A 12,217-nucleotide genomic window follows, 5' to 3' on the forward strand; every position below is an offset into this window, starting at 1 on the left:
TTGACCCTCTGCGCCATTTAAGGTTCTCGGAGGGGTGGCCACCTGTTTAGGGAGGCGACTCTGCACCTACGAATTTACGATCTAAAAGTGTCCCCGTGGAAAGTAAAATTGACGCGTCTCGGGGTTTTCTGAAAAAAATCCACTGAAGATGTTTCAGGCGGCCTGTTTTAAGTGGGCCACCTTGCATGGCGGGACATAAGCACACAGCTTTTCCCGATAATTCTACGTGCAGGATCCACACGCAACCAGAGAAAGTGTCCCAAACCGTGATGTTTCCACCTACGCAATTCACGGTCCTAGGACTTTACATAGAACCAAGCCTCTTCCTAATTGATCCATGAACACATTGAAACCCTTCAGGAACGATCGAATTGAATTTGCTTTCATCCCTGAACAATACCGATTTCCGGTCCTTTATACACCAACGAGGACGAATCGATTGTTTTTCTTTGACCGAAGCAGCGTTCACGCTGGTCGATGGGCACGAAATCCAAATTCGACCGACCGTTTCTGGACAATTCGAGAAGAAAGGTCAATACCGCTTGATTCACCGCAAATATATATTAATAGGCTGAATTCTATCTTTGAACAAACAATAAATTGCACACCATAAATCAGTAATAATAACTGGACCCTAAGCATTAATTGAGCGCCTGTCACAGTGAAATTTATATTGTAACCAGCGCTATTTGCTAGTGATTTAAATACCATTTATTTTTTCCACTCAGATGGACGCGTTTAAATTGACTGGAACAATATTAACTAAAGTTGTTTTACAAAATTTACAGGACCGCACTAAGGAATTCGCCCCCTCTTCGAATTTCTGGGCGAAACTTTTAAGAAAATTAAAGACCCGGATTGGGGCTGTTTCGGGCTGCAGTAGAGAGTAAACAAGCGTTGGCGACCTAGGAAATGGTCGCGAATCCTCTAGTACCGCACTGTTCGTATTTTAAAATATTCATTGCAGAATTATTTACTCGGTAAATTTTGAAATCGCTGTTTCGGTCCATTATTTCGTAATTTATATACTTTGGGCACTATTCCGATTTGTAACATGGCTGACCATTATGTAAATGTGTTAAATCATAATTTTGATATTGTCCCCACGCCCGACGTGAAATAAAAACAATTTATGGAGAATTGAAGCCAATTAGCGGTGGAGTAAGGAGCCCAAAATTACTTTAAAACGAGGATAAAGGAACTATTTCGGCCAACCGATCTGTGGGAAGTGGGAAGTTTTAGTGCACAGTGTGGCAGATTTGTAAAAGCCATTTATCACACCACCACCTGTGGTTGTTCCGGGTAATTAATATCCCGAGGTTAGGGTAGGATCGTGTTTAGGCCAAATAAGACTAATCTGTTTAATTTCAAACCAAAAACTGGTTTTTTTTTGCAATGTGTTAAAAGCCCTGAGAAATTCCTGCCCGGAGCAAGCGGAAACAACGAAGAGACCGAAATGATTTTAATAAGGTAAACAACGAACAAAACCCAACTGCCCATACGTACGTAGGTACGTATACAACTGTTTATCCCTGCTAACCACAGTTTAACTAAATTCTGTTTTACATATTCATGTTATGTCCCGCTCCGTTGAATCGAAAAACTATCCGGAAGCTTTGCTGACGCTCGTGTTGATTAAAGTTTCCTAAAGTTTCAGAATTCGGGTATGTAGGCCAATGTTTGCCCCTTTTCGGTAGAAAATACTTCGTTTTTCGTGAAACAATTTTAAACTATAAAGTGCTGAAGAAAAAATCAGTCTTGGAAGAGACATTTTGAATCGATTAAGGAGGCAGACAGGGAATGGGATAGGGGAGAGAGAGAGAGAGAGAGACGGAGACAAGTAGTACTCGCGATTATCGGGGTGTCAGAGGTTTGCCGTTTGCGGGCTGGCAACCAGAGAGCACTTGTTCTTAAGTAGATAATGTCGATATTTGCCATTTTGCAGACTCTGTTAATTGTGGTGCAGAAAGTGTGCCTTCAATTCTACAACCATTCTTCCAAGACGCTCTCGTTAACGCGCAACTCGACGTTTCTTTTCACATAAAATTGTCCCGTTAAATCCCAAAGACTCTCTATGTTTTTACGTTCATATTTTATAACATATTACTTACCGGATGGAAATGAAATTGTCTACATCGCAGACGGTGCTACGCACTGAAAATTTGTCGTCACACGGTAATGAGCAGTGATCAAATTATATTCATTAAGTTCAAAATACATACAAGTTTTGATCATTATTACACATGTCGCGTATTTTTAATTGCACAACGGTGCAAATATTCATCAACAAAGTAATCATTGTTTACTTCTGGTAATTGAGTCGATGTGGTAGTCTTCAAAGCGAAAACACAACTCAGTCTATCGAAAGTTCTTTGAAAGTGGATAGTAAATTTGGCCCGCCATCGTCGCCTTCTTTTTGGCTTTGTATGTTTCTCGAAACCAGCGTTTCTAGGTGGTCAAAAAGGCTTTGGTAACGTTCAAGTTTTTGAAGCCACAATCCTGGAAAATTATCATAAAATTCTCTCGTTCCCACTGGCCAAGTACCTCAATTACCGTGCAGAAAATCGAGGGAAGCGCCATGCCCTCCATAGTCTTCGGGCAGTACTTCTTTGGGCACGTGGGTTTGCAGGCTTCCCACGTCTTTATGCACATGAATCTTTAATCAGAGAAAATTGCCTCATTAGTTCAATAATAAATTCTTCTGCCTGTGAACTCACTCTTTTCCTCATTTTCTCCTTCAACATTGGCGTGACCAAGCTTAGCACCATCTGCATGGAGCTCGGCAAATTAATATAATGAATTCCCTCTAAGCGGGTTGAAAACACGTTCTGAAAACTTTGAGCCATGATACACTCCTCGCGTAAACCTCAAACTTACCTCCAGGACTTTGGCAGCTTTGCGAATAGCCCCCACTCGAAGCTTGAAGATGTGCCCCAGTTGAACCCCTTCCAGATCGTAAATTAAAGTGTCATGTAGGGCCATGTCTTCCCTTATTCTAATTTCTACAATATTACACGAGTGAGCGAAGAAGTTGAAGGCGTCAAAGTTATCTGGGTTTATGTCTTTAAGTTTGATTATTGTTACTCTGCTGAGGCTGGGGGTGAGGTTTGGCAGGGGGATGATGTAGCTGCAAATTTCGGTTGCAGGAAAATTACTTGCGAAGAGGCAACACCTTTTGTCGACTTACATAACGTTCGCTATTAACTTCATATGCTCCATCTTGGGGTTTTTACCCACATAAAGCTCTGGAATAGTATTCCTCATTGTGTAGTAATTGCTCAGTTTGATTTTGCATTTTTCAAGGTTGAATTTATTCACCACAAGGAAGATTTCTAAAATGGCGTCGCAAGGCACTTTTGGTAGATGCTTCTGGTGCTCAAACCAACCCCTCAAACACCCTTTGTCCTCTTCCAAATCCCTCTCGCTTTTCCCTAATTTCTGTATCACCAAATGCCGAACTTCTTCTCGGTTTTTATGCAGTAGACTGCTCAGATCTGTTCGACTACTCTCAACACTCATATTACACAACACTGTGTAGTAAAACCGCGATTTCTTGCGAGATTTGCAACAATCAAAAGTGATATACTTTCATAAAGGGTTCTTGAACCAAACGAGAAACTCGAGACAAGGACGATGAAAATACAGGTTTGTTCATGGTTTAATGGATGTTTTTGATTTTGAGGTCGAGATGAATGCGGTCAGGCTTGCAATTTTGCTTCGGCTTAACGTCTAGATTTCCTTGACTCACCATGGCGATCAAAACACTGTGTTTTATTTAAATATTTTTTATAAACTATTGTTGTAGTAGTAGTGTCAACGAATTCAAGAGAAATCTCTTGCCCTCCAATTTATTAATATCCCGGGCATTAATGTTATTGTTTTAACGGATACAGGACGAACCCCATAACAAAGAACTTTTTCGATTTCTGGTACAAAAACAAGCGCCTTTTCTAATTGCTTCTATGCGCAATTCTTAAATCATGTCTATTCTTTTGCGTTTATTTCCCTGTCAGAAATCAGATAATTTCTCTCAGTCTGCATTGAAAATTTCGCATTTTGCGGGCACAAAGAAGCCCCATGCCGCGGACGAGATAAGACCCTTTTTTATCCAAACGAGAATTTGTTTTGGAAATCCTCTGAATAAGACAAACGAGTAGACAAGCCAAAAGCTTTGTGGTCTTGGAACCGGGTTTTTTTACTTTTACTCGTTTGATAGTTGAATGTATTTTCCGATGATGATGTGAGATCTTAAACATAACATAACAATTTCGGCCATTTCATGTTAAAAAAATAATAAAATAACAGGGAAAATGAAGTATGCATAAAATGGCGGAGCGGCCGAGGTAGAAGGGACGTTGCTGCGCTTCCAGACTGACGGATAGAGGGAGTTGTGAATCTGCCAGGTATTTTCAAAGCCGCCCCATTTAAATAATTAGTCATTTGGGCAGCATTGTCCCTATACACTTGCACGCGTTAGAAGAGGATGGATACGTGATAGGGTGTATTGAGGCTTATTTTCGATGCATCCGCTCGCGATTGCTTTACAGCAAGGGTAAATGCAAATTTTTAACGTCAAGACAAATTTATTGATTTATTTTCCAAATTTCGGGATTAAATTAAACGTGCATTTTTCTCGTGTTTTAAGAAACCGTTTACCCAGACGATGGAGAGTTGCGTTAGAATTTTCGATAACGTTGTCTAGACAAAAATGAGAACCGCACATTCTGACATGTCTATCGTTAATGAGCTCACACCGGGGGCAATTACGAATTTTGCATGACGCAATAAATTCATACGAGAGCTTAAGTATAGAACGTAACGTATCCAACTTTCCCCAAATCGACAAAAAGAGGGTCTACATGTTAAATTTAACAGCCGGCGGATAAAGCCGCCCGTTAATAAGAATTTATATGATTCGCCTAGATCCCAGGGATCTAGCTGTATCGTTTATTTACGAAAAGAGTTAAGAAAGGGATGTTGTGGTTTTCGTAATTTTGGCCACAGCCGAAAGATGTCCATTTAAATGTCGTTGAACCACTGAGCTTTCAGGGCAAGAGATCTGCTCTCGATAGAACCTCGAGCCGTCCCATTCCAGCTCTACACATCCCAGAATTCTCAGCTCTAGTTTACCTTAATCTTCAAAATTGAATTTGCAGCTTATAATTATGTAAATCATAGTCTTATTGGGGGTAAACAGAGGCGATCTAAGGGTGAGACTTCCGCAGCTTCCCACCTTGGGCTTAGACCGCGTTCACAAAATCAATTTCCCACCGTTTCGGGCAGCTTAGAGGTCAACAGAAACGACTGTGGAGCCATTCCGTGCTCGACCCTTTTGTCATTTTACTTTTTGGCGACCTTTCGGATGAGATAACGTTTTTAATATTTTATTAGCCTCGGGATGTTGCTGGGATATTAGGAAGCGATGCGACAAGACTTAAGTGTTACGCTGGGAATTAATAAGATATTTAGGCGCCGCTTGCCGGAATAGAGATGGACCATGTTTTATTTAAAGTCAAATCTCTCCCCTTCTTTCGTTTTCGATGAGATTAAAGTATCTCGAAAGGCGTCAACCATCTTGTAACATTATTAAATATATGGGAAAATGGAGCCCGGTTATGGCGGAAGCAACGTTGCCGAATTGCTAGGTTCATAGATTAGTGAAAGTTAAATTATGTTTTATAGTTGCTTGTAATGGACATGCAATTAGATACGTCGAAATTCGATGTGGTTGGAGCAATAACAAATTTAGCAGTATAAAAGGAATTCATTAAATGTTTTTGTTATTGGGTAAAAAACTAAACTCAAAGCAATCCCTTTCAGACTCATGAAAAAGAATCATTCTTCTAAAGCAATGAACGAAAGAATAACTTCTCTTGATTCAGTTTGCACCTTACTGTGGATGCAATTACGGATTTTTATTAGATTTAACTGCCTTTTTTCAAGATTTTTCTCCCTTTAGTCTCCTTTTCTTCGAGCATGAGATACAATACTGCAACAAACAGTGGGTCTTTCAGACTACCATCAAGGCTCCCTCTGAGAGAAATCCCATTACCTAATTAAATTCTCAATTTAATTTGAAACTGAGCAATAGAAACAGGACTCACAATTCGCGATCCACAATTCACCAGTGTATACGGACATTAAGCTTTATTTAAATAATGGTTTAGAAAACTGGAGGCAATTTGTATCGAGTTTGTTAAAAAAACAATTAACATAACCACTACTTAAATTCAAAAATTAAATTGACGTTTTCTTTTCGCTATTTACACTACAATTCAACGTTCAAACCGCATATCCCATGCTTGAAAACAATATAGGAGTCATTAATCTTATAAGATCATTACTAAATGTGCTGAAAAGAGGCGGTTATTTTTGGTGGGCGACTCGATGACTACGTTGCGAAAATCCTAGGTTCACGGCTGTGATCTATCAATACTTTTTATTACACTGGGTGGTTCAAAATTTAATACAAAGCTTTCAGGGGCGTATTTTTAAGATCAATATAAGACTTTTTTCCCTACGAACGTGGGCCTGTAAGTACTCAGTTTTCGATATACGGGACGTCAAGGTATTGTCTTCATAAAAATTCGTAGCAGACTACGGCTGCGTAGTTTGCTGATCCTGTCCATGTCCTATCGAATTTGTTGAATTTGATTTAGCTGAAAGCTAATACGTTTCATTTAGTTTTTAGTTTTGATGAATTTACAGTTTTAAAACTCCCAAGAGCAATGTTGAGAAACCGTGAGAAATTTCAATAAACTTGTTTTTTTAATTTTTGTTTTTTTTTAATTTTGTTTTTATTAATTTTGTTTTTTTTTATTATTTTTTTAATTTAGTTTTTTTTTTAATTTAGTTTTTTTTTTTAATTTTGTTTTTTTTTTGTAAAAATTTGTTCTCCACCTGCATTGCTCCTAGCAGTCTTCGATTGCAACAAATTCAACGCAAAGCGCGTAGGTTTGTCAAACTACGCACTCGAGCCCGCTCTGAATTTTGATAATCTAAATGCTTTAACACCCTGTACACTAAAAATTAAGCGTTTGTGAACCCAACGTTTACAGGGGAAAAGTCCCATCCTGACCTGCAAAACAGGCCACTAAATGCATTGTACTGAATTTCAAATCACCCTGTGTATAAATTTAGCGATCAGTTGAGAGCAGGTCTTGCTGATTTTCCTTCTTTGCGATAGAAAAGGATGGACATATAATAGGGTGTGTCGAAGTATGGTTTTAACGTGCCACAAGTCTGCCAATGGTAGATTCATAGTAAAAGTTTTTTGATAAAATAAATTTATTAAGTTTCTTCGGAGTGTTAAATTATAATTTATGCCCGACCAACATTTCTATTAATAAGTAATTAACCTGTCTGGAAGTTATTTTAACTTCAAATTAACCCTTTAATTATCACCTAATCGACGTGAAATCTGATACAACACATTTCACGTAACGCGAACGTATTGTGGTTTTATTCAACCCATCCATCTTTGGACTAACCCGCAAACCTGCTCCACCATAAACTAAGTGGCCTCAAAAAGCTATGTTACCAACTTATTCCATAAGTAACTACTGATTTTGGCACGTTTATTCATCAGATTTTATGACGTTATAGCCGGTTTCGTGGATGATAACAAGTTGTGTTGATCTTCAAGAGTGGACACTTTGACCTGCTGGTATTTGATGAGTTTACAGTAAGAGGAATTGCAAATTTATTCACATTTCATTTCCTAACCACAAAAGCGAACGTTATCAAATTTTCATTTCATGGTCGGAGGAGGGTAATTCTTAACACCTTTCTTTGCTTTATAGTCTCTTACAGTGGGCGATATCACCGACTTTACGAGGCAAAAAAGGCTACAGTGTTTTAAGTACTTTTACGGGACGTAAGCTTATTAGCATCGTTTTTTTGCGATTTCGTTCGCACCTCGTTATTTTTTTTTTTTTTTTAATGCACCGGCATACACTAAATCTTTCAGCTTCCTGGGCCGAATCTCATTCAATTTCACGACGCAGTACCAAAACCTCATACCGAATGCTTGAAAAAACCGCAATCGCCACCACCCGACGACGCCTTCACGAAAAAATTACTTCTAGGAAACCGCTATAAGATAAAAATGTCGATCTAATCTCAGTTGTTTGGAGTAAAATGAGTTTTGCACAACGAAAAAAATTCAATGCCAACTTTTGACCCAGTTTAACAATTCTTTTAATAAACTACAGTTGAAGGATAATGGGAGAGCGGCTAGGTAACACTAACACTGTTACTAAAGATGTCAATCAACAACATTTGTTTGTTAAGTTAATTTCGTTATTACCGTGCGACTTCTCGGGGAAGCTTGAAACACGAAGTGATGAAGAGGGTAAGTCCGACATGTCTGCAGTGACGCAGCGCATTACTTGGCATTATTTCGAACAACCTTTATTGTAACAATTAAGAATAAGTGTTAAAATTGTTTTTGCGCTCAGATAATTTGATCGTAATTTGTTTAAAATGGATTAGTACCTGCGCTCAATTTACCTTTTGGTCATTCTAAACTTGCACACCAGCCCGCAGTGTAGTAGCTCACGTTAGTATCACGCGAAATTAGAAAAAAAAAAAAAAAAGTCGAGGTGTGTGTTTAGGTTTTTTTTTTTTTTTTTAATTCAGACGTGTCATTATTCAGTCTTTCGGCCGCAGCTTCATCTCTCCTCAAAAATTATAAATTACGTTCTCCTCGAGGGTCTTTTTTGAATAACAACGCCTGTAAAATTATCGATGCTGGTCACGTTTCTCGTTTGTGCCACATTCGACCACCTCCGTTAATCGCTCCGTAGAAGTTCCTAAAAATGGGTCATTTACAGAAAATGTCCAAGCTCTCCAAGTTACTGCAAGTCACCGAAGAAGAAAAGGACGCGATTCTGAAACACTACTCCTTGACCGAAGAGCTGTTCGACGAAAATGTCCGGATTCTGAAAGAGTGGATGAAGCAGAGCGAACACCTCCCTCAGGATGAGAGCAAGTATTCCCCTTCGAACTAGGACAAATATTAAAAGCCCAATAACTGCAGACGACAACAAACTGAAATTAGTCCTCCTGAACTGCAAAATGAGCCTGGAGAAAGCCAAGCAGTGCTTGGAGGGCTACTACAGAATCAGAACTAGATATTACAAAGAATTCTTCGACAAGCTCGTTCCCACCGCAAAGGAGTATCAAGAGAGTAAAAGATTGGTGTACGTTCCCTTTAACCTGTGAGAGAGCTTGCTCAAATTACCTCTCTTTTAGTATAACAGTGATAATGCCCAAGCTCACTCCCGATTTGTGTCGTATAACCATCTTTAAGGCAACGGACCCTGAAGGCGAAGCTAACGACGCTTATATGTACGAACTGCCCTTGTTTATGATGGCTGAAATGAGGATTACACAGGAAATGTGTCTTTCCAACATCATAATCGTCGATTTTCAGGCATATTCCTGGAAGAATTTGATGAAATTCACTCCAACTGTTAATCAGAAATTAGTCGATATGCTGGTAAGATCGCTTCCTATTTAATCAGACCAAAAAGTGATTTCGTTGTGTAACTAGAACGCGGTAAATCTGAGGATAAAGGCCATACACTTTATTAACACCAACAACGTTTTAGAACATGTAATGAGACTGATAAAAGCGTTCCTGCCGAGCAAGCTCCTAAACAAGGTAGTACTATACGAGACGATCACTAATAGAACCTCGAGTGGGTCTTGAAGTGTCAGAAAATAAAATCATATTTTAGATCCACATTCACAAGACATCAGAATCCCTCTCTGGGCACATTCCCCTCGAGTACCTTCCCTCGAACTATGGTGGAAGCGAGAAAGCAATCGAAGACCTCTATGGTGAGTTTTCTATAGTTCAAAACTTTCTGCTGAAATTTCCTGACTTTAGACGAATGGTGCCAGCAAATCGACGATTCACAAGACCTTTTCGAGAAGCTTCTGCTCGTAAAATCAACTGCGAAAATCGAACTTGATCCGTATCAGAGGGACATGTTTGGTTGCGGTGTCGATGGGTCATTTAAAAAATTAGTTTTAGATTAAGATATATCGAAGTCCGTTGTTAGAGTGATATTATATACCAATAGTCAGGTCACAATAAACGATGGGTACGAAAGCAACTTTTGCGGTGAAGTTAGAGGATCCACAATTTCGTATAAGGGGGTTGTTACGTTACTAAGCCTAATTAAATTATTTTACCACAAAGCTTATAATGCTGATTTTCGTTTTCATTTAACAATATGTTTTTCAAAGTCGGAACCCAAGTTCGTGGACGTCCACGACTTTTCGGAAGTTCCGGCAACACTGCACCTTACTTGACAGCTTCTGGTGTGACATGTCGTTACAGTTTTAGTTCCGTCACAGGTTACTAATTGAACGACGCGCTGTTGTCACTTTTGTAGTTCCAGGTTTCGACCGACCCTAGTGAGATGGAATTATTCCATTATACCTTTCTGTACGCTCGTTTAAAATAGGCCAATTAGCGCTTAATTCAATTTTGCGCAATTCCCTAATAAGCACTATTTGTGCTAAATTAATGTTGCGAATCGAATTTAGATTATGCTCGTCCGTGGATAAATACAGATAATTCCATTACGAATTCAGTATATCCAAAACCCCGTTACAATTTCGGAAATATTGTTCTACGGCGTCTACGTCATAAGAGTTTTTGCCTCAAAAGTTCATATAGCAATTGACCTACCTCCTTCGTTTTTGCTGTTAGGTGAAAGCTGAGCCAAAAAGACTGAAGTAATTTATTTGTTCGTATACATGCTCCGAACAGTCGTTCCTTTCCGAATGGACCCATCCTCTATATAACAATGCGAGCGTTTTCGTAGCCGGACTCTGCTCGGAAGCTGCTCGATTTTTCAAGATATTGGAAAAGTTTGTAAATAAAAGTTTTGATTGGGTAATGAAAGTTTTTAACTTTTCGGGTGAAAGTTCGAGCTTTACTCAGCTCCGGCTTGTATATCTCGCCGGATGTGTCAGGAGGATTCATTAGACCCAATAAATTTTTCCGACTTCCGCCAGTAATCGAAGGCGAACGGAGATCACGTGTCATTGATTACTGCCTCGCGGTTAATTGCTTTGCATAATCAGCATTCTTCGCGCAATAAAATGTGATATCAATCACGGCGAAACTACGTGAATGCATCGTACATCCATGTCAGCAAGTCAAAAGCACATCTAGTTCCATATCAAAGAAAATAATGCATACATTATCCGGAGAAACGTACGAAAAAGCTCTCTCCATTTCCCAGGAAATAGGCGTAGAGGCGTCTTAGACAAGAACAGCAGAAAGATAGGCGAAGGGATGAATTTAAGCTCTTTCTACTTAATTACAACTCCCATTGAAAGCTCGTCTACTAAAGAAACCCTCGATTATTTGCTTTATTTACCCAGATTTGTTCCAGCAACTCCTTATTTAATCTCTCAGTGGAGATACACGCGACCGATTCCAACTGCAAAATGAAGTGTAGCTTCATTAAAGTCCCTATTGTAGAAAATCTATTTAGGTCAATTAAAAAGGCATTTTCAGGATCCTTTTTAGCTAATAATCTAGCGGACTGAAAGAATCTTAACTTCATGAAACGTCAGACACAACTGGCTTAAGAAAGGATTCAGGAATGTAATGTAATTAAATAGAGAACAATATCATCCTTGTCAACACGTATAATCTCTCGGACGAGTTTTATGCCGTCAAAGCATCGGTTATAATCTGGTGTGTATGGTGTTTAAACCTCCAGGCCCAAGATGTAACTAGTTTTAATCCTACAAAGCTATTTTATCTTAAAAACTTTCAAATTCGTTGTGCGACCGTAAAGTGCATCTACACGACCCATGTTACCTTTTCTATTTTTTTTTTTTTTAAGAAAATGCTCCGGATATTCCCGAGATATCGATGATTAGAGCTTCGAACCTAGCAAAAAGTAGGAACCTTAGGAAACTTTCAGAGAGACTCCTAAGCTTTCGACGTGCCATTTTTCGGACTCGAAAGGATTTTTTTTCGAAACTCTATTTTCGGGATCGAAAAATTGCGAGGAGTACCAAAATGGACGTGACTCCGGCGTTAGATTGATCCCAGATTTTTCAACTGAGGTCTTGGAACCTTGAAAGGCACTTCTAGCCACACATTATTTTACTGCACATCTAAAATCGCTTCAAAGAAAGATTTGCATCATAATCACTGTATGGTTTTTCGATAATTTCACCC

The 12,217-nt window shown here is 39.1% G+C and overlaps 3 protein-coding genes across 7 annotated transcripts in view; 1 reads left to right on the forward strand and 2 right to left on the reverse strand.

Moving 5' to 3' along the window:
* The window catches only part of LOC136347580 (potassium channel subfamily K member 18), a 164,882-nt gene that overhangs the window by 146,275 nt on the left and 6,390 nt on the right, over positions 1 to 12,217 (reverse strand). The gene's annotated exons all lie outside the window — the stretch shown is intronic.
* On the reverse strand, positions 2,193 to 3,636 carry LOC136347562 (alpha-tocopherol transfer protein-like). Its single transcript, XM_066297647.1, has 5 exons — positions 3,188 to 3,636; positions 2,878 to 3,127; positions 2,718 to 2,828; positions 2,554 to 2,656; positions 2,193 to 2,499 (listed from the first exon to the last, which is right to left on the reverse strand). Exons 1-5 carry the CDS (start codon positions 3,517 to 3,519, stop codon positions 2,354 to 2,356), a joined length of 942 nt encoding a protein of 313 aa, XP_066153744.1. The 5' UTR covers positions 3,520 to 3,636; the 3' UTR covers positions 2,193 to 2,353.
* LOC136347524 (alpha-tocopherol transfer protein-like) lies at positions 8,330 to 10,217 on the forward strand. Of its 4 annotated transcripts, none has more exons than XM_066297588.1 (7): positions 8,330 to 8,353; positions 8,835 to 8,988; positions 9,041 to 9,203; positions 9,256 to 9,502; positions 9,557 to 9,667; positions 9,744 to 9,846; positions 9,896 to 10,217. In XM_066297588.1, exons 1-7 carry the CDS (start codon positions 8,345 to 8,347, stop codon positions 10,045 to 10,047), a joined length of 939 nt encoding a protein of 312 aa, XP_066153685.1. In that variant the 5' UTR covers positions 8,330 to 8,344; the 3' UTR covers positions 10,048 to 10,217. The 4 variants fall into 4 exon arrangements, with proteins under 4 accessions (XP_066153685.1, XP_066153686.1, XP_066153688.1 ...); XM_066297589.1 differs by lacking the exon at positions 8,330 to 8,353 and adding an exon at positions 8,442 to 8,560; XM_066297591.1 differs by lacking the exon at positions 8,330 to 8,353 and adding an exon at positions 8,490 to 8,597.

The sequence above is a fragment of the Euwallacea fornicatus genome, chromosome 29 (genome assembly GCF_040115645.1).
Source record: "Euwallacea fornicatus isolate EFF26 chromosome 29, ASM4011564v1, whole genome shotgun sequence".
Taxonomy (NCBI): Eukaryota; Metazoa; Arthropoda; class Insecta; order Coleoptera; family Curculionidae; genus Euwallacea; species Euwallacea fornicatus.